Genomic DNA, 21,480 nt, shown 5'->3' with positions numbered 1-21,480 from the left:
TTTGAGACTCATCTGAATTGCATAATCTCAATCTGCTGAGTAAAACAGTTTGGCCTTTTGCAAAAGCCACCCCTTTGCTAGCTTTAAGCGCTTCACTTGTTTGAAGGTGGGGAATCCTGCAGAGTCTTAGATCTTGGGTACCAGCTGACTAAATATATAAATTACTAATTCCTACATGGATAGAGGGGGTGATAGCCAGATTACTTTTTAGATAAATGAGAGAAGGAGGCCACATGAAAGAAGGCATGAAATATCAAATTCTCTCTATGTGAAATAGGCCCCTCCCGAGTTCTTCCTACTTATCTAACTACAGATCCTTCGTAGTACTCCTGGCCTGGGCACTCCATCTTAATTTAAAACATGAGAACAGCACCTTTCTCTCTCTTTTTTTTTTTGGTGGGAAAGAAGCCCCATTTTTACACAAGGTGTCTTGACCCTACCCACATTGTGCTATAGCACATCACTAGTTCATGCTGACTATATCTTCTTCAGACTGTCTTGAGTTGAATTGCATTGTCCTGCCCCTAGACAAAACCAGACGTTCCGTCAGTGTGTGCGTGTGATATTTTTCTCCTGAGCAGTCCCCTTCTTTCTTACATATTTTGATGAGAAGAGAGTAGAGCCATTCTAAGGGATGGCCATAGCTCTTAATGACAGTAAAGCATCAAAATAGTTATTCTAGGAGAATTGCAGAATATTGTAAGCAGGGATTATAATTAGTTAAACAGATTTTTTAATAAAATAATGTTCTGATGACTTTCAGTTTTTTATGGCCATTTGAGATTACCTTAACATATAAAATTGCATATGAAATTCTGTTATGATATTTAGCAGGAAGGAAAATGTCCTTTACCTTAACCAAATATTTATATAATAATATTTTGTGATAGTCTGACCGTGATTCATTGTTGAGAAGTACAAGTGATCAATTTAAGTCTTTTTTTTTTTTTTTTTTTTTTTTTTTTTTTTTGAGACGGAGTCTCGCTCTGTCGCCCAGGCTGGAGTGCAGTGGCGCAATCTCAGCTCACTGCAAGCTCCGCCTCCCGGGTTCACGCCATTCTCCTGCCTCAGCCTCCCGAGTAGCTGGGACTACAGGCGCCCGCCACTGCGCCCGGCTAATTTTTTCTATTTTTAGTAGAGACGGGGTTTCACCATGGTCTCGATCTCCTGACCTTGTGATCCGCCCACCTCGGCCTCCCAAAGTGCTGGGATTACAGGGGTGAGCCACCGCGCCCGGCCCAATTTAAGTCTTTAAGTCTGAGATTGGACTTTTATCTCAATCTTCTAGTAAGGTTGAAAACACCACCATTTATGATTTTTTAAAATGACCACTTGTCTATCCATTTTGTATTCTACTTCTAACTGTGGTATATGTTTATACTCTTTCAGGCCTCAGTTGATGTTCATTACATGATGATAAAGTCTAACAGTTATACAAGACTGTTCTAAGTGTTTTATACAAATTAAGTGAATATTCCTAAAATCTCAGTGAAATAAGTACCACTATTATCCCATGAGAAATTGAGGTGTATGTTAGTTAAATCTTAAAGTTAGTAAGTGGCAGCACTAGAATTTCAACCCAGGCACTCTGGTTCCATTCTGCGTTTTTAACCACTTTGATGTAATGCTTCAATATAAACAAAATTACATTTTATCCTGTTACCAGGTATTAAAGTATCTGTGTGCTGGATGTTGTACTAGCTTTAGAGTATGCAGCAGTGAACAAGATGGGCGTACTCCTTGCCCCTCAGAAGCTTGTAGTCTGGTGAAGGCCTATGGAATTTATTAGTAGAGGTTTTATGTTCATGGACTCCTCAGTATCATGGACACAGAGAATCTCAGAGGGGGATGTGGGATGGTACCTTTGAGGTCGTACAGGCTAACCCTTGCGTCATTCATTAGTCCCAGTTATATATCGTTGTTCAGCCATGGAGAACTTGGCCTCTCATAGGCAGCCCACTTCATTTCAAGGCAACTCTAATTATTAACATATTCTTCCCTTTAATAAATATCAGGAGCTACAAGGTACTGTTAGTATTCCTGGAAGTTAGCTAGCAAAGAATTTAACTGTATCACCCCCTCAGCATATTTTCTTTATGGAGAGGACTATAAATGTTGCTTAGTAAGAACTTCCGGCTCTATTTAACTTGTGTGACAGCGACTTATGCAGTTAAATACTGTTAATTACATCAGGACTTGTAGGTCAAGGATTTTGTTTTTTTATGACAGGTGCTGACTCTATGTGATTTAGATTTCTTGAGCAGTTTCAATTTCAGATGGTGCAACTAGATTGTATTTTCGCAGGTAAATAATTTTCTGTCTACACTAGGTGGCAGTAGATAAAAAAGAATAAAACGTATGCAAGCAGTCTCTGGACAGCGAGTCTTAAGATTAAAAGGAAAACAAGTCACTCTCACATTTCTGTTCTTTGCCTCAACTCTGGACTTAGAGTTAATGGCAGGAGGCTGTGTTTGTTTTCTGCTTTGTGGGACAGCCAGGAAGAGACAACGGTTTTGGCTAGATGAGCTGATCGTCCCGCATCCTCACCATGCACAGCTTTATTCCTTCTTTACTATAGCACAGCAGTTATACCTCCCCTTCAACACATTGGCTGGATAGTTATAAAATGCTTTTACTATTTCTAAAACCACAGCCATACCCATCAAACATGGTAAGTGCTTTAAAAATTATTCCACTCCTCTTATCACTGGCCAAGACTTCATCACTACAGACCTGGATTAACACTGTAGTGTCCTCACTGCCATCCCTAATTTATTCATGATACTTTATGTGTCTGTCAGATTACTCTTTCAATTCAGCACATTTTAGCTTCCAACTTTCTGTGCCTTCCCAAATTCTTTCACCCTTCACAATTTGAACCTTGACAACCTTCTTCTTTCTACCCCGTGTGAAAGTATGTCAGCGTTCTTCCACTATGCCATGAAGAATGCTCTTTTACTCATCTCCCTCTCCGTTTTTGTTTTCTAGATCTTTTATTAAGGAGCCATCATATGCCATGTTTCCTCCATAGGAAGCCTTTCTCACTATCTGAGCCAAGCTTGTCCAGCCCACAGGTCACATGCTGGCTTTGAATCCAGCCCAACACAAATTCATAAACTGTCTTAAAACATTATGAGATATTTTTGCAATTTTTTTTTTTTTTTTAGCTCATCAGCTATCATTAATGTTAGTGTATTTTATGTGTGGCCCAAGACAATTCTTCTTCCATTGTGGGCCAGGGAAAGCAAAAGATTGGACACCCTGAGAAGCACTCAGTCGATAGTTTCTTCCTTAAGGTTCTTTAGTACACTTATTGGTACTTTATATTGTACCATGTACAATATAATGCTTTATATTGAAGTGTTCATTTGATATAAAGCTCTGCTAGCTTTGTTGCTCTTTGTTTACTTCTTTGTATTCATAATGTTTCAATTTTATTTTCAATTTTTTTGTCTTTTCAAATTCTGAAATAGCCTCCCTCAAAGTCACTACTCTAGGTATTCATTCCGTTGCTTTTCTTTGTAACTTTATATATTTGAATCTATAATTATTGTTTAATTTTGAATGAGTTTGAACTTTATATAAATGAAATTATACTGAATATATTTTTTCTGTAACTGATTTTTTAATTTAACATTGAAGTCCTGAGATTCATACATATGAATTCAGATTTCATGCATTCATAAATTGTTTTCATTGCTGTATTGCATTCCAGTGAATTTGTCACTATAGTCATTCTCACAACCTGTTTTACTGTTGATAGACACTTAGGGTACTTCCAATAGTTTTTTTGGCCATTACAAACAATGCTGCTACAAACACTGTGGGCATCATTGAGCTTTCTAGTGTTTGCAGTCTAATAGGTATTAAGTGGTATTTTGCTTTAATTTCTACTTTTCTCATTACTAATGTTCTGAATATATTTATTTTCCATATATACAGCACTCTGGTTTTGAGCTCTTTATGATACAGGTTTCTTTAATGTTAACATAAGTTTTATTCTTTTCCATAAGATCTTACACATTTTTGTGTGTTTATTCTGATGCATTTTTAAACTTTTATGGTATTGCAAATGCCGTCCTTTAAAATTTTGCATTTTCTAACTGTGTGCTAGAATCCAGAAATGCAGTTGATTTCATATATTGATTTCGGGACTAACAATCTTATTAAATTCTGAATATTCTAATGATTTAGCAATAGATTCTAGATAACATTATATATGAATGAGAATATTATTTCTTTCTAATTGTTATCTTAATACCTTTTATTTCCTTTTCTTACTGAACTGGCTAGGATTTTTTTCTTCATCTTTTGAGGTGGGTCATTTTGTTTTATTTTTAATATTCCTTTTTAGGTAAATTACATTGATTTTCTAAAGTGAAAAGCTTTTATTTATGGGGCAAATTCAACCTTGTCAAAATGATCTTTTCTTATACGTTGATAGAATTGGTAGGCTAACATTTTGCTTAAAATTTTGTCATCCATAGTAATAAATATACCAATATATTTTAATTTTAGAATATATTAGAAAATGCTCTCCAGGTTTTTACAAATAGCATTTGGTTTCTTATGGTATGAAAATCTCATAATTTTTTTTTTATGTATATACACAGATTAATCCAAAGCTTGAGGTAATCGATTTGCAGATCTCTACTCCCCCTGTTGTGGATATACTTTCTTTTGATTCTACCACAGTAAGTTGGGGTTTTTTTGACACTTAAGTGGTATTTAATCATTTGGCATAATCCATTTTCGTTCAAAAATGTGGGGGGAGGAGATAAAACATGGGCTATGTAGCCTAACATTTTAGTATAGGAAGAACTTTGTAGTCATATTTACAATGCATCTAAATAGTTTACCACAAGGGGGAGCAGCACCAACTTCCAGGAAAGCTTTTACTTTGAGGTCCCCAAGCTGAGTCTAATCCATACCCACTGTCTCATGTATTAAGATGCCACCCAGGTGACATTTCACATGCTGTTGCAGAGCTGATTCCTGTTGTGTTATTTGTCCTTCGGAGGTGCTAAACTTACTTCTAGTCTTCTCATTAGAAGCTGTAAGAAAAACAGCACTGCCCTTTGTTAATCTCTTTTGATGGATTATCCATAAATTAAGTATTTCTACTACTTACAATTTTGTTTATAGAAATTACATATATAAAATTTATTTATTCAGTGTTTTCAAAATCTTCAAAGATTAAGAATTTTAGCCTTTCCATTTAGGATTCTGCTTACTCTTTCCAATGCCACAGTTGATCCTGCCAGTCAGTGCAAAACTAATTGTAAGAACAATTGGGAAGAATGGTGTGGTCTTTGATGACACTACTGCTATGATGTCAGTTTAGTTAAATATTTGGGGTACATTTTTAATTTGTAGTCAAAATAAAACCCTGACATTATGATATTACAAATTCTCTAATAGAGCTCAAGAATAGTATCTATTATAGAGGAATTCTACTGAAGACTAGTCCATTTTGAGTCTATCTTGTACCAGAAAGCATTCTAATTATTCAAGGGTCCTTTCATTGTTAATCCCACAGCAGAGAAGACTCCTAGATCTCTCACTAGGAGCTTCAGTGACAAAAACCAAGTGAGGGTAACTAATGGGCTGATTGTTAAAGGGAATTCCAAGAATCACTGGTGACCACTAGGACTTCAAACCAGTCTGTGGTCTTGTTGCTTACAGTATTCATGTTTATAACTCTAGCAGCATTGCTACATTAATAATTTAAGAAATTAAAAATTAATGGGATGTGTACAACTTGCCACAGTACTTGGCTTATAGTAGGTCTTCAATACATTTATGTTCAATGAATTACTCCAAATGCAGGTTGTAGAAATTTACAAAATCTGATGAGTTAGTTTTTTCCCTCTGTAGCAAGAAGGAGCAAAAAGATAGGAGGTTTATGAGATGTGCTGCCTCTTTGTGAGGTAGTCAGTAGACTAAAATTCCACATTCCTGGCCTAGAAAATATCATAGATCATTAAAAATGTTTGATCCACCTTTTGAGACTCACTGTCCCTGCCAGTACTCTTCAAGTTTTGCAAAGTCTCATTACGTGAGGAATCCAGACAGTTTTGACAGACGGTGCTATTGAGGTAGGCATAACTGCCTCCTAGCAAGGGACAACATGATGTCCCTAGTAGTATAGATTGTACATATCTATTGTAGATTGTATGTATCTATTATAGTATACATTTATACTACAGGACCATAACTCAAGGAATATATGGGGTATGTGGAATGTTGAGAAGACAATTCTGTATAACAAACATGACATTTAATAGCTGTGCTACAAAACAGAATAATAAAATGGAAGAGTAAAATTATTATCCACAAAGGATAATATTAGGTTGAATTATATGAAATTGTCATTTTGTAGGCAAAAACAGTCTAATATCAATGACTTCACGTGGTTTCACCCAATATATAAGCATTAAAAGGAAGACTCCACTGTTACTTTGAATTGTATACTTGATAGTATATGAAAATCCAGCAAACAAACAAAAATAAAACACAAGAAAACAAAGTCTTGTTTGCTATAAATTGGTTTGAGATTATGCTAATAAACTCCCATCTAGATAGATTATAATCTGGAAGATACCTGCATGCTGCCAAGCAAGGTATAAGGACTTTATTTTAATAGTGCCTTCTGAAGACATAGATGCTCATAAAGCAGTTAGACTTTTAAAAGAGTATCTCCAAAGGGCTTTTCTTTAAATTTTCAATATGTATCTCTTTCTTTTAGTTCAATGATAGATAATTGGTTAGAAAACTAAAATAAAATTACTTTTTCAACTATTCATCTTTCCATTAATATAGTGGTAAATAAGCCTTAATTATAGTCTCCTCCCTACATTGACGGTTTCTCTTTTGCTTCTGCACAACAAATCAGACATAATTGTAAAGGGGATTTTTTTCTGCTTTGGCATGAAGCACAATTGCATTCAATATTTTGGGTGTGTACTTTGCATGTGATTGTAATTTAAAAACCTGGAGAAATACTGGAAGCCAAAAAAAGTAGTGTTTAAAGGTAATTTTTGTTATTGTTATTGTAGTTACTGTTTCTTTTGAGGGTTGATTTGTTTGGTTTTTGTAGACTGGACATTTCCTTAAATATTCATTTCATCAAGATAGGACATGAAAAAGATGTCTCTTTAAACCTTAATTTGTCAAATTTCTTAGTAGCATAAAAGAAGTTTGTTATGGTGTAAGAAATGGCCTCTATTTCTACTTTCACTTGATTTAATATTATATTCAGGAAGATTTGTAGACCCAAGTGTACCAATGTCTGTGCTCTGATGTCTTCTCACTACTGAGAAGAAATTGTGGCATACAGTCTTTAACAGGTGGTATCTTTGTGGCTTGCACTTGTGTCTCTAATGCCAAGCAGGAAATTTGACACAATATTTGTGGATCAAAATAAGCTGTTACTAATCTCTATTTTTAAAGCTTTCTTGTTAAAAAAAAAAAAAAAAAGTTTCTGTAAAGGAATATACTGATGGCCATATAAACATAGTTTTAAATTGTTGTTCTCAAATTCCTGACTCTTTATTCTGATTATATTGTCAATTATGTACTAATTTTCTAAAGATTATTTAGTTCAAGATTCCATTTGAGTCTTTTAATGTTTTCATTTCGTAGTTAGAACTAGACCAGGATTCTATCAAAATTATGCTAGGGCATTTATCATTAGCATTGACATGTGGTGTGGCTACATGGGATGTCCCACTCCTCTCTTCTAAAAAGACAAGCAAGATAAGAATTTGTTTCCTGTATCCTAATATAAAGAGTTTTAAACTGGCTGGGCACAGTGCCTTACACCTGTAATCCTAGCCCTTTGGAAGGCCAAGGCAGGTGCATCACCTGAGGTCAGGGGTTCCGGACTAGCCTGGCCAACGTGACAAAACACTGTCTCTACTAAAAATACAAAAATTAACTGGGCCTGGTGGTGTGTGCCTATAATTCCAGCTACTTGAGAGGCTGAGGCAGGAGAACTGCTTGAACCCGGGAGGTGGAGGTTGCAGTGAGCCGAGATTGTGCCACTGCACTCCAGCCTGGGCAACAGAATGAGACTCCGTCTCAAAAAAAAAAAAAAAAAAAAGAGTTTTAAACTAACTGTAAATAAAATTTATCTTAAAAGACTCTAGGATTATTACTTTTTTTATCTTTAGGAAAATTCTTAAATTCTGATGTATTAATTTTATTGTCTTACAAATGAACAAAATGAAGTTGATAATCTTGCTGTTGTTCCTTTGATTGCCAAAATACTGGACTCTTCTCAGAGTTGACACGGTGTTCTCATCTTCATCCTGGCAACTGTGCTTAATAAGAACATAATGCAGAATATGTGTATGCATTTCTTTAGAATTAGGGATATTATTTCTTTCAAGTCAAATTAATTTACGATAAACATGCAGTTATGTTATAGAAAAAAATCCAAGATCTACAGTCTTTTGATGTTCTATCAGTCAAAATAGTTAAAGATGCCCTGCATGAAGGCATCACATGAGATGCTGAGGGAGATACCAAGCTGGCTGCCTGACCTCAAGAAACAAACAATCTAGCTGGACAGAACTAACTGAGTAAGAAGAAATCAATGTTGGTTTCAGAACATTAGATGTCAAGTATACATAAATGTCGATGAAAGATTGTTATTGGGTGGTATTCAGAAGAGATCATTAATGGGCTGGAGTAAGCTAGAGGACTTCTCTAGAAGAAAACCTTTGACCAGTTCTTTTTTCTTTTTTCTTTTTTTTTCTTTTTTGAGACAAGGTCTCTCACTCTGTCACCCAGGCTGAAGTGCAGTGGTGCTATCTCGGCTCACAGCAACCTCCGCCTCTCGGGTTCAAGTGATTCTTCTGCCTCAGCTTCCTGAGCAGTTGGGATTACAGGCACCTGCCATCACGCCCAGCTAATTTTTGTATTTTTTAGTAGAGACAGGGTTTCACCATGTTGGCCAAGCTGGTCTCAAACTCCTGACCTCAAGTGATCCGCCCACCTCGGCCTCCCAAAGTGCTGAGATTATAGGCATGAGCCAACGTGCCTGGAGCAAAAGCAAGGTATAAGTAGTTGCTTCAGAAGAAATCAAACATATATGAACCATGGTAATAAAAATGCATTAGTCTAGTTTAGAGTCTTTAAGTTGCCTAAATCAATTGACAGCAGATGTGGTGGGATCCAGGAAGGATACCTACTCACACACATCAGTCTGTGAATAAGTATTTATTAACTCACTATTCTTGGCTTTAGAGAATCTGAAGGAAGAAAAATACCTGCTCCAGAGAAGCCTACATTCTATATTCCAGTCAGAGAAATGCAATTCACAGATCTAAAAAATAAACTGTATATAGTATAGGGAACACAAAGGTGAAAAAGGCACTAAAGTCAGAGAGGAAAAGATAGGAGAGGGCTGCAATTTTAGCTAGTATGGCTAGGACAAGAGTCACATGACAGGTGGCATGTGAGTAAAGAGCTGAAGGAGTGAAGGGAGCAAGTCGTATGGCTATCTGGGAAGGGCTCTCTAGGAGAGTGGGAGCAGTGATAGAAGGCCAGATTGCAGGTGACATAGGAGCCACTGGGGGGTTTCCTGCAGAGGGAGGGACATGATATGACTTGTGTCTTAACAGGTTCACTCTGCCTGCTATAAGAGAACAGGTTGGGGATGTTGATGGGGGTAGACAAGGAGACTCATTAGGAAGCTAGTGAAATACTCAGATGGGAGGCAATACTGGCTTGACCCAGGGAGGTAGCAGAAGAGGTGGTGATAAGCAATCGGATTCTGGGTGTATTTTGAAGGCAGAGCCAAGAGGATTTCCTGACAGAGTGAATGTCAGCTGTGGGATTCCCTATCTCCTTTCCCCAGGGACAGTAAGACGTAGCCTTGAGTAATCTCAGGATAGCTGAGAATATCTCCTGGCTCTGCATCATTTTGGCAGAGGGGCTGATGAGAGAAAAAGAATCATGGTTTTCCTGTATTCTGTTCTAGGATCAGAAAAGTGATCAGCTGAATCAGTGCAAGAGATACTCTGCTATTTCCATGACTTTAGGAAGCACACTCCTTCCTAAATGTCATTTGGATTTTTATTTTTTAGCAAAGTACATTGGATTCTCTTTCAGAAAGTTTTTTTGCATCAGCTTATTTTTAGGAAGAAAAAGGTTATACACTTACATGGAGATTGTCATATGGTATATACTACCTGAAAAATATTAATGTGCTGACAAAATATATGGACACACAAAGAATAAACTTGCAGATACAGAGAGAATATTTCCATGAATGTTGTGGCAACAGTTCATCCTGGTAACTAGACAACATTGCGTAACTAGTTCAGAGTTATTTCAGTTCCTAACTGCTTATATAAGCAAAGATTTGGAAAGACTAAAAGAACACACTGTATGTGAACTTCAATGTCTTAAAACTAAAACTTACAACTTTGAAAGTGTAAAATGGTCATATGCAATGTAAAGTTTTTAAACTTTGCAACAGTTTGTATGGTGGCATTGGATTTGGCAGTTTAGTGCATATGACTTCTGAAACTAGGTGTATTTATCTATAACTTTGTGGCTGCTTCCTAAGCATTAGGAAACAGACATTTGTATGGTATCTTTAAGTGCTGGTTTAGTGGCTCTGCGGTATGTTTCTCCTGTCCCTGCTCTAAGGGTATGAAAGGAAATGAACTTAGGCATTTATAGGATCCAGGTCTCTGGTACCTCCCTCAGTATATCTTCCTTTTAAGAGTTAAGAGACTTTTTATCTTAACTGCAAATGATAGTAAATATGTCAAGTGGATACAGTAATTTTTTATCCGGTAACACAAAAAGTTAAATGTTATACCCTAAGATGCTTAATTGGAGTAAAAGAGGAATTTTTATAAGGTTTGAGAAACAATTTAAAAACATTTCCCTTTGAAATTAAGTGAGGTAATTAAATTGTCAAAGACATTTTAAAAACAGAATATACATGATAACTAACAAGTAAATGAGGAAAAACACATTTTCAAAGATCTCTTGCCATTTAGAAATAGAAAACACATTTACATTTTTTCAGATACAATCTTTAAAATAGAGATAGGAGAGAAAATATTAGAGACTGGAAAGAGACTATTTGCAAATCAGTTGGATCCTTGCTTTTGAAGTACATCATGACCCACATGTTATAAAAACTGCTAACATTTGTGAATGTGATGGCTGACCTTTACAAAAAAAAATTGCTTTGGGATTGTAAAAAAATAAATAAAACTACTAAAATGCTAAAGTGTTTTAGTTTGTTAAAGCAACATGGCTTTTTTTTTTTTTTTTCCAAGATAGATAATCTGGATAGCTGCAAAGTTTACTAACAGTATCACTGTAATAAAAGATTGACAATGAAAACCAGAGGCTTCTTTCACCCTTCAAATAAAATATGCTTTTTGATAAAAATAGTAATAATCACTAAGTCCCAATTTTTAAATGAAGATATACTGACAAATATACTAATTTGACCTTCTTTCTCTTTAAGTTTCAAAGTCACAGGGAAAGAAAACATATTAATGAATTTACCAAAAATTTGATACTCTTTAAGTTTTTTAAAATAGTCCTAGTTAAAGAATACTTCATGCAGTGAAACTTGTCCTTATTTCTGTTGACAAACGTGATTTAGGACTTGAACTTTGCCATACAAAATGTGAAGACAGAAAAAAAAAAGGAAATTTTACAAAAGGATTTATAAATCATGCTATTTGGAAGCCCAGTAAATACTTTTTAGAATTTCCTTTAGAAAATTAGCACGTTTCTGGGAACTGGAGGTGTTCCAGGTATTATTTCTGCCTTCCAACTGCCTGAGATAGTGTATTTCTAAACTGTGACGCCCCAGACTACTGCAGTAATATCGACTGTCCCAGGCCTGGAAATCTAAGCTGCATCCCCAGTTCCCACAGCTGAGACCGAGGCACGCTGAAAATGCCCAACAGCTCTCAGCCCACACATCCAGTAACAACTGGTTCCTTCCTCTTCCTGTGGAAGAGAAACATCCTCTGAGATGAGAAGAAATGCACCCTGAGGAATGCAAGAACAGCAGTGAGCTTTTCACACAGGAAATTACTGTGGTAGCTCCCTGAAAAGTGCTTGTCTCCTGGACTGTCAGCCCATAATGAGCTTCCTGCTGACCTAGAGGATGGTTTACTATGGAGCTAAATGCCATTTGTGGGGCTGTCGGGGTTTCACGGAAAATAGCGAATTTAGCTTTCAGCTGTTCTGTACGTGTATACCCATCTGGTTTTGAGTTATTTGGTGCTGCATAGATAGTAAAGCTATTGGCTTTGCTCCTTTATTTTGCCACTTGACAGTTAATTATTATTTGGTGAAAGTAGTCAGCAAGTCTGCTAACACATATTTTTCAGTCAGTTCTTCCTGCTTTATGCTGTCAAACTATGTAAAATATATTAGGGCTTCTAAAGATTTGGAACCTCACCATCTCAGTGAACTGGCTATTAAGGCCAGTGCTGGTCCTGGCCTAGTTCTTTCCGTGTCTTTCAATTTCTTTGCTTTTACTCTCTGAGATTGTCAGGCCACACAATCATACATCCTGAAACATCAATAAAATTGTTGCTTTCAGTCAACCAACCAACCAACCAACCAACCAACCAACCCTTCACTTAAATGTCAAATTGACTTCAATTGATTTTTACAATGGAAGTTTTTTTAGTATAATTTGATTTTCTATTTTTTGTCTTAATTCCTAGAGTATTTTGTTTTTCTTTTACTCAGGATGATGATGGCCACTACAAAGCTCATATTTTATATCATATGTACTTTTTAACCTACTTTCCAAAGCACTGCAGAATTTTGGTGAGCCTTAGTATTTATGGTGGCAAAATTCTCATACTTTTTATGTATCTATTTGGATTATTTTTCTGAAGCACATAGAGCTGTTTGTTTTAAGTTGAAGGGGAGATGGAGAAGGAATGCCAGGCATTTCCTTTTCCTTTTCAGAATGTCTTTTTAATGAACTTTCCGCTTTTCTCCTTGTGAACAAACCATCTCAGCTCTCAGCAAGGGACCTCTTGAGTGTCTAGTTTCTAATAATCCAATCTCTTGCCTTTGTTCCCCAATTCTAGGAAGCTAGTTTCATACATTTAATATCTCTGCTAACCTCAGAGCTCCCTTTTAGCATTTACAGACTTAGACATCTGTTTAACCAGTTCCCTATATTAAATTGTCTCTGTTAAAATAATGGTGTACTTTCTGTTTTTCTGCTGAACCCTGAGTGATACATAGTAAATCATCCTAAAGAAATGATAAGATATACAAACGAAGATTTCTATTCAAGGATGCCTATTCCAACATTGTTTGTAATAACAACATCAACATGACAAAAACCTTTAAAGGTTTTCTATTTATTTTTAATTATTTAAAATGTTAAAAACCTTAAAACAGCTTAATAAGCAAAAGATGTTATCAAGTTTATTTCATTTTTTAGTGACTTGTGAGTTTTGACATGTTCATGATTACTGTTTGTTTGTATTTCTGAAGATCGCATATTTCTGTGCTTTGCCCATTTTCCTATTGTTCATATTTAAATTGATCCTTAGGTAATTTTAGTTAAGATGATTGACCTCAGGCAGGGTGCGGTGGCTCACGCCTCTAATTCCAACACTTTGGGAAGTGTTTGCCGAGGCGGGCAAATCACAAGATCAGGAGTTTGAGACCAGGCCTGGCCAACATGGTGAAACCCTGTCTCTACTAAAAATATAAAAGTTAGCTGGGCATGGTGGTGGCTGCCTGCAATCCCAGCTACGTGGGAGACTAAGGCAGGAGAATTGCTTGAACCCTAGAGGCAGAGGTTGCAGTGAGCCAAGATCGTGCCACTTGCACTCCAGCCCAGGCGACAGTGCAAGACTCCATCTCAAAAAAAAGAAAATAAAAGATAGAAGATTGACCTCTTGCCACATGCTACAAATATGTTTTCCTTTTTTCTCATTTCTCCTTGAATTTAGTTTCTGATTTTCGATAGGTTTAGCTGCATTACCTTTTTGAAAACTACTTTTTGTTGTTTGGATTCTATGCAAAGAAATTCCCTCATCAATCCCCAAACATCTTAGCTACTCTTCTTGAGGTTTTATTTTTAATGATAAAACCTTAAAATCCAGATGTATTAATTTAGTTATGAGGTACAGATTTATAGTTAAAAAGTATCCTCAATTTGTATTGTTTCACTGATTTGAATAACCTTCTTTAAACATTAAATTCATATGAACTTGTATCTCTTTGGAGACTTTCTCTTCTGTCTTATTGATCTGTTCTTGATCTATTTGTTCTTGATCCATTATCATCTGTTTGCTCTTGACCCATTATCATACCTTTTTAATTATTGTAGATTTAGAATATTTCTTTAAAATATTATATAATGCACAGTTTTTTCCTTCAAAACTTTCCTGGGTCTTCTTGCCTATTACTTATCCATATGAATTTTAAAATTATTCTGTCTGTTTCAAAAAACCATCCCATTGGAATGTTGATTACCATTGCACTAGATGTATAAAATAATTTGAGAATTGCCAACTTGCCAATTTGAGTTGCTTATCTGGGAATGTAGTAGTATATTCAGGGAATTTTCCCCCCTTTTTTCTTTCATTTATTTATTGTTTAATTGGCAGATAAAATTGTATGTATTTCTTATGTATAATGTGATGTTTTAAAATGTATATACATGTGGAATGGTTAAATGTAACTAATTTACAAATGTGTTACCTCAGTGTTTCAGTAAATCAATTCAGGAGCACTCTCATTTACATGCCTGTGGTTCCCATAAAAATAGCCACCATTTTTCACATGCTACTAAACATTTTACCTCATTACTAAGCATGCATGTAGTTTCTTGCATTCTGCAAATTAGCCTTAAAGGGGTTAGGTAACTTCCCCAAAGACACACAGCAAGGAAATGATGGGGGCAAGCAAGGCTCTGATTGAACTAACCTCAGAGGACAGTCTGAACACCAGCAGCAACCTGCCTTCCAGATGTTTAGACACACAGACCACAGGCCTTGCCACTTTGAATCCTGGTTTTAGATTCCTTGTGGTCAGTATGATTTACCTTAAGTAAATATTTTTCACCATCGTATAGTAGCCAAGGAGACCTGATGCATATCTCTGGTTGCGGTGGAAAAAAATGGAAAGTACTGAGGACCTCCAGTTTGGGAGCAGGTGGAGAAATAGGCCCTTGAGTCAACCAATGCTTGTAAGTAACTGGTTGTGAAGGCTACTTTGGGAATTTAGGCATTGCCTATTCCTACTTGCCAAGTACGTAAATCCTTGGCACACACCAGACTTTAGCACACACAAGTCCTTAGTGTTAGAATGCTCATCAGGAAGAATTGTGTTTAAGACACACTTGTCTCTTACTGTTTATCCAGAAGGTGTGCCATATGGCGTTCTCATCATAGGTTGTTCAAGCGTAATTGTGTGGATATAGCTTCCTGATATGAATAATTATTTGATCTGTCATGTCTTTAAATCTCTTTCATAATGATGTAATGGCTTTACCTCCCTTGGCAGGGCTTTGTTACTATTCTCTGACTGCTCTCCCCAGGTTCTCACTTCTGCCCTGTCACTAATCTTCAGTTTTTGTCTGTTTGTTGAAAAAGGATATTCTCAGCAGTAGGAACTGTGTATGCAGAAATTTCCTTTGATGGTGTTTTTGCTATTCTGGTGTGTGCAGGTATTATTTTATTTTGGAATAGATGGGAACCTCAGTTTTTATCAAATTTCGTTAGGGTGATTTTTATAAAGTGAATTCTATTTTAAATTGGCCTTTTGTTGCTGTCATTTGGTTGACTGGTTGGGTTTTGTTTGTTTGTTTTGTTGTTTTTTAAAATGGAGACGAGATCTTGCCATGTTGTCCAGGTTTGTCTCTAACTCCTGGGCTCAAGCCATCCTCCAGCTTCAGCCTCCCAAAGTACTGAGATTACAGGCATGAACCACCATGACCATCCTGACTTTTATTTTTAAACACAGCTATGCTTTCCTGGTAAATATCCTCAGTTAGTTGGGTTGGAAATCTTGGGGGCAAGGCTCAAAAGAAAGCCCAAGTCCATGATACAAACTGTGTGACTGTGTGCAGAATCCAGGCCATGTCTACCAGTTTCTCTTTCTCCCTCACTCATAATGTTCCTCAGGTCATGTGTTATCTATAGTTCCAGGAGGTCCAGTAGCTCCATGTTCAGGACTCCTCAGACTCAGTTTGCCTCTCTTGGACTGACTATATCATAGAGCTGTATATGTTACAGTATTAACACCTTGTCCCCAGAGGTGGAACTTTCAAAGGAATTTTGCTATTTACTTGGACACTTCTGCTTGAAGCTTCAGGTTCAGAAAAATGAATTTGTGCCCTACTTGGTCCATTCTCTAAGGTTGATAATATATAAAATAAATTTATTTTAAATGATATCTAGCATCAGGTAAACTACCATGCTGAGTAAATATTATTCTTAATTCAGAACTATGCATTTTGGGGATAGCAATTTAATACAGTTTCAAGATGATAAATATTTAAAATAATTCCTTATTGTAAATAGAACTGGAAATGCATCATTAAGCTAAAGCAAAACAATTGTATGCTTTGAAAAATCAGTTGAAATTTGAATAATTTGACTAAGAAATGTGCTTTCTTGGATTTGTACTTTTTTAGAAAATTTTGAGTACTTTTTGTACAGTTCTGTACACAGTAAAATTACTGGAAAAATTCAAGATATGTACACTATTTTAGAAATTATTTTATTCTTTCCTTTTCTAGAAATCACTTATATATTTCAGTGTTCTATGAAATATGTAATATAATAAACATATGGCTGTCTTACATTTTGGGCACTGTGTATCCAAGGATCACATGAGAAACTTCAACCATGTCATATTATTTTTAAGTTACCATTTTTTAAATTGAGTATATTGATAAGTTTACCAAATAGTTAGAATTGAGAAAAATAATTTTGATTTTAAGATAAACTATTGCTTACCTTAAATGTATTGAAAACTTTTGATTTAGAGAGCAGCAGTTTTCTCTAAGACGTTATATTATTAATACTTAGTTCAGTGTTAAGATCTATTAATTTATCCTACAAAGTGCTATGACTATTTTTATATATTTATTCATCAAGGAAAACGACAGTCACGGAGTTTATATCCCAAACTATGAGTATGTTTGTGAATATGTTTTGTTTATTTTTAGTTTTTGCTTTGGCACCCTTTCCAGGCAGTTCTCCTGGCAACAGTGTCATTGCTTCTGCCTGTCATATGTTTTTTGCAATTAAGCTCTTCCATTATGTTTCCCTACTACAACCTATTTCATGCACATGTTTTGGCTGTTTCATCCAGCAATTAATTTATATAATCTTTCCTATAGGTTTTTAGTCAAAATGTTTTTCTTTTTTATTATTATTATTATTACACTTTAAGTTCTAGGGTACCTGTGTACAACGTACAGCTTTGTTACATATGTATACATGTGCCATGTTGGTGTGCTGCACCCATTAACTCATCATTTACATTAGGTATATCTCCTAATGCTGTCCCTCCCCCTTACCCCCACCCCACGACAGGCCCCGGTGTGTGATGTTCCCCACCCTGTGTCCAAGTGTTCTCATTGTTCAATTCCACCTATGAGTGAGAACATGCAGTGTTTGGTTTTCTGTCCTTGTGATAGCTTGCTGAGAATGATGGTTTCCAGCTTCATCCATGTCCCTGCAAAGGACATGAACTCATCCTCTTTTATGGCTGCATAGTATTCCATGGTGTATATGTGCCACATTTTCTTAATCCATTCTGTCATTGATGGACATTTGGGTTGGTTCCAAGTCTTTGCTATTGTGAATAGTGCTGCAATAAACTTACGTGTGCTTGTGTCTTGATAGCAGCATGATTTATAATCCTTTGGGTATATATCCAGTAATGGGATGGTTGGTCAAATGGTATTTCTAGTTCTAGATCCTTGAGGAATCGCCACACTGTCTTCCACAATGGTTGAGCTAGTTTACAGTCCCACCAACAGTGTAAAAGTGTTCCTGTTTCTCCACATCCTCTCCAGCACCTGTTGTTTCCTAACTTTTTAACAATCGCCATTCTAACTGGTGTGAGATGGTATCTCATTGTGGTTTTGATTTGCATTTCTCTGATGGCAAGTGATGATGAGCATTTTTTTCATGTGTCTGTTGGCTGCATAAATGTCTTCTTTTGAAAAGTGCCTGTTCATATCCTTTGCCCACTTTTTGATGCGATTGCTTGATTTTTTTCTTGTAAATTTGTTTCTTTGTAGATTCTACATATTAGCCCTCTGTCAGATGGGTAGATTATAAACATTTTCTCCCATTCTGTAGGTTACCTGTCCACTCTGATGGTAGTTTCTTTTGCTGTGCAGAAGCTCTTTAGTTTAATTCGATCCAACTTGTCAGTTTTGGCTTTTGTTGCTGTGGCTTTTGGTGTTTTAGTCATGTAGTCCTTGGCCATGCCTATGTCCTGAATGGTATTGCCTAGGCTTTCTTCTAGGGTTTTTATGGTTTTAGGTCTAACATTTAAGTCTTTAATCCATCTTGAAATAATTTTTGTATAAGATGTAAAGAAGAGATCCAGTTTCAGCTTTCTATGTATGACTAGCCAGTTTTCCCAGCACCATGTATTAAATAGGGAGTCCTTTCCCCATTTCTTGTTTTTGTCAGATTTGTCAAAGATCAGATAGTTGTAGATGTGTGTTATTATTTTTGAGGGCTCTGTTCTGTTCCATTGGTCTATATCTCCGTTTTGGTACCAGGACCATGCTGTTTTGGTTACTGTAGCCTTGTAGTATAGTTTGAAGTCAGGTAGCATGATGCCTCCAGCTTTGTTATTTTGGCTTAGGATTGTCTTGGCAACATGGGCTCTTTTTTGGTTCCATATGAACTTTAAGGTAGATTTTTCCAATTCTGTGAAGAAAGCCATTGGTAGCTTGATGGGGATGGCACTGAATCTATAAATTACCTTGGGCAGTATGGCCATTTTCACAACATTGATTCTTCCTATCCACGGGCATGAAATGTTCTTCCATTTGTATGTATCCTCTTTTATTTTGTTGAGCAGTGGTTTGTACTTCTCCTTGAAGAAGTCCTTCACGTCCCTTGTAAGTTGTATTCCTAAGTATTTTATTCTCTTTGAAGCAATCGTGAATGGGAATTCACCCATAATTTGGCTCTCTGTTTGTCTGTTATTGGTGCATAGGAATGCTTGTAATTTTTGAACACTGATTTTGTATCCTGAGACTTTGCTGAAGTTGCTTCTCAGCTTAAGGAGATTTGGGGCTGAGACGATGGGGTTTTCTAAATATACAATCACGTCATCTGCAAACAGGGACAATTTGACTTCCTCTTTTCCTAATTGAATACTCTTTATTTCTTTCTCTTGCCTGATTGCCCTGGCCAGAACTTCCAACACTATGCTGAATAGGAGTAGTGAGAGAGGGCATCCCTGTCTTTTGCCAGTTTTCAAAGGGAATGCTTCCAGTTTTTGCCCATTCAGTATGATACTGGCTATGCGTTGGTCATAAATAGCTCTTATTATTTTGAGATACGTCCCATCAATACCTAGTTTATTGAGAGTTTTTAGCCTGAAGGGCCGTTGAATGTTGTCAAAGGCCTTTTCTTCATCTATTGAGATAATCATGTGGTTTTTGTCTTTGGTTCTGTTTATATGCTGAATTACATTTATTGATTTGCGTATGTTGAACCAGCCTTGCATCCCAGGGATGAAGCCCACTTGATCATGGTGGATAAGCTTTTTGATGTGCTGCTGGATTCAGTTTGCCAGTATTTTATTGAGGATTCTTGCATTGATGCTCCTCAGGGAGATTGGTCTAAAATTCTTCTTTTTTTGTTGTATCTCTGCCAGGCTTTGGTATCAGGATGATGCTGGCCTTATAAAATGAGTTAGGGAGGATTCCCTCATTTTCTATTCACTGGAATAATTTCAGAAGAAATGGTACCAGCTCTTCTTTGTACCTAGGTGGAATTCGGCTGTGAATCCGTCTGGTCCTGGACTTTTTTGATTGGTAGGCTCTTAATTATTGCCTCAATTTCAGAGCCTGTTATTGGTCTATTCAGGGATTCAACTTCTTCCTGGTTTAGTCTTGGGAGGGTGTATGTGTCAAGGAATTTGTCCATTTCTTCTAGCTTTTCTAGTTTATTTACATAGAGGTATTTATATTATTCTCTGATGGTAGTTTGTATTTCTGTGGGATCAGTGGTGATATCCCCTTTATTATTTTTTATTGTGTCTATTTGATTCTTCTCTCTTTTCTTCTTTATCAGTGTTGCTAGCGGTCTATCAATTTTGTTGATCTTTTCAAAAATCCAGCTCCTGGATTCATTGATTTTTTGAAGGATTTTTTGTGTCTCTATCTCCTTCAGTTCTGCTCTGATCTTAGTTATTCCTGCCTTCTGCTCACTTTTGAATGTGTTTGCTCTTGCTTCTCTAGTTCTTTTAATTGTGATGTTAGAGTGTCAATTTTAGATCTTTCCTGCTTTCTCTTGTGGGCATTTAGTGCTATAAATTTCCCTCTACACACTGCTTTAAATGTGTCCCAGAGATTCTGGTATGTTGTGTCTTTGTTCTCATTGGTTTCAGAGAACATATTTATTTCTGCCTTCATTTTGTTATGTACCCAGTAGTCATTCAGGAGCAGGTTGTTCAGTTTCCATGTAGTTGAGCGGTTTTGAGTGAGTTTCTTAATCCTGAGTTATAGTTTGATTGCACTGTGGTCTGAGAGATAGTTTGTGATAATTTCTGTTCTTTTACATTTGCTTTACTTCCAACTACGTGGTCAATTTGGGAACAAGTGCAATGTGGTGCTGAGAAGAATGTATATTCTGTTGATTTGGAGTGGAGAGTTCTGTAGATGTCTATTAGGTCTGCTTGGTGCAGAGCTGAGTTCAATTCCTGGATATCTTAGTTAACTTTCTGTCTCATTGACCTGTCTGATGTTGACAGTGGGGTGTTAAAATCTCACATTATTATTGTGTGGGAGTCTAAGTCTCTTTGTAGGTTTCTAAGGACTTGCTTTATGTATATGGGTGCTGCTGTATTGGGTGCATATATATTTAGGATAGTTAGCTCTTCTTGTTGAATTGATCCCTTTACCACTATGTAATGGCCTTCTTTGTCTCTTTTGATCTTTGTTGGTTTAAAGTCTGTTTTATCAGAGACTAGGATTGCAATCCCTGCTTTTGTTTTGTTTTGTTTTCCATTTGCTTGGTAGATCTTCCTCCATCCCTTTATTTTGAGCCTATGTGTGTCTGCACGTGAGATGGGTCTCCTGAATACAGCACGCTGATGGGTCTTGACTCTTTATCCAGTTTGCCAGTCTGTGTCTTTTAATTGGAGCATTTAGCCCATTTACATTTAAGGTTAATATTGTTATGTGTGAATTTCATCCTGTCATTATGATGTTAGCTGGTTATTTTGCTCGTTAGTTGCTGCAGTTTC

The 21,480-nt window shown here is 36.4% G+C and overlaps 1 protein-coding gene across 10 annotated transcripts in view; it reads left to right on the top strand.

The window, feature by feature from the left end:
* POC1B (POC1 centriolar protein B) overlaps positions 1 to 21,480 on the top strand; it is a 102,224-nt gene that overhangs the window by 57,527 nt on the left and 23,217 nt on the right. For 6 of the 10 annotated variants that reach the window (XM_008004220.3, XM_073020993.1, XM_037996728.2 and 3 more), the window contains one exon: positions 4,614 to 4,694. The exons of 2 other annotated variants lie outside the window; for them this stretch is intronic. In XM_008004220.3, the coding sequence (XP_008002411.1) occupies positions 4,614 to 4,694 (81 nt within the window). Of the gene's footprint in view, positions 1 to 4,293; positions 4,317 to 4,613; positions 4,695 to 21,480 lie in introns of all 10 variants that reach the window. 2 more of the 10 variants (XR_012094550.1, XR_012094549.1) reach the window with 1 other exon arrangement.

This window comes from Chlorocebus sabaeus, chromosome 11 (assembly GCF_047675955.1).
Source record: "Chlorocebus sabaeus isolate Y175 chromosome 11, mChlSab1.0.hap1, whole genome shotgun sequence".
NCBI lineage: Eukaryota > Metazoa > Chordata > Mammalia > Primates > Cercopithecidae > Chlorocebus > Chlorocebus sabaeus.
The sequence above is the reverse complement of the archived record's forward strand: the minus strand, read 5'-3'. Positions and strand labels throughout refer to the sequence as shown.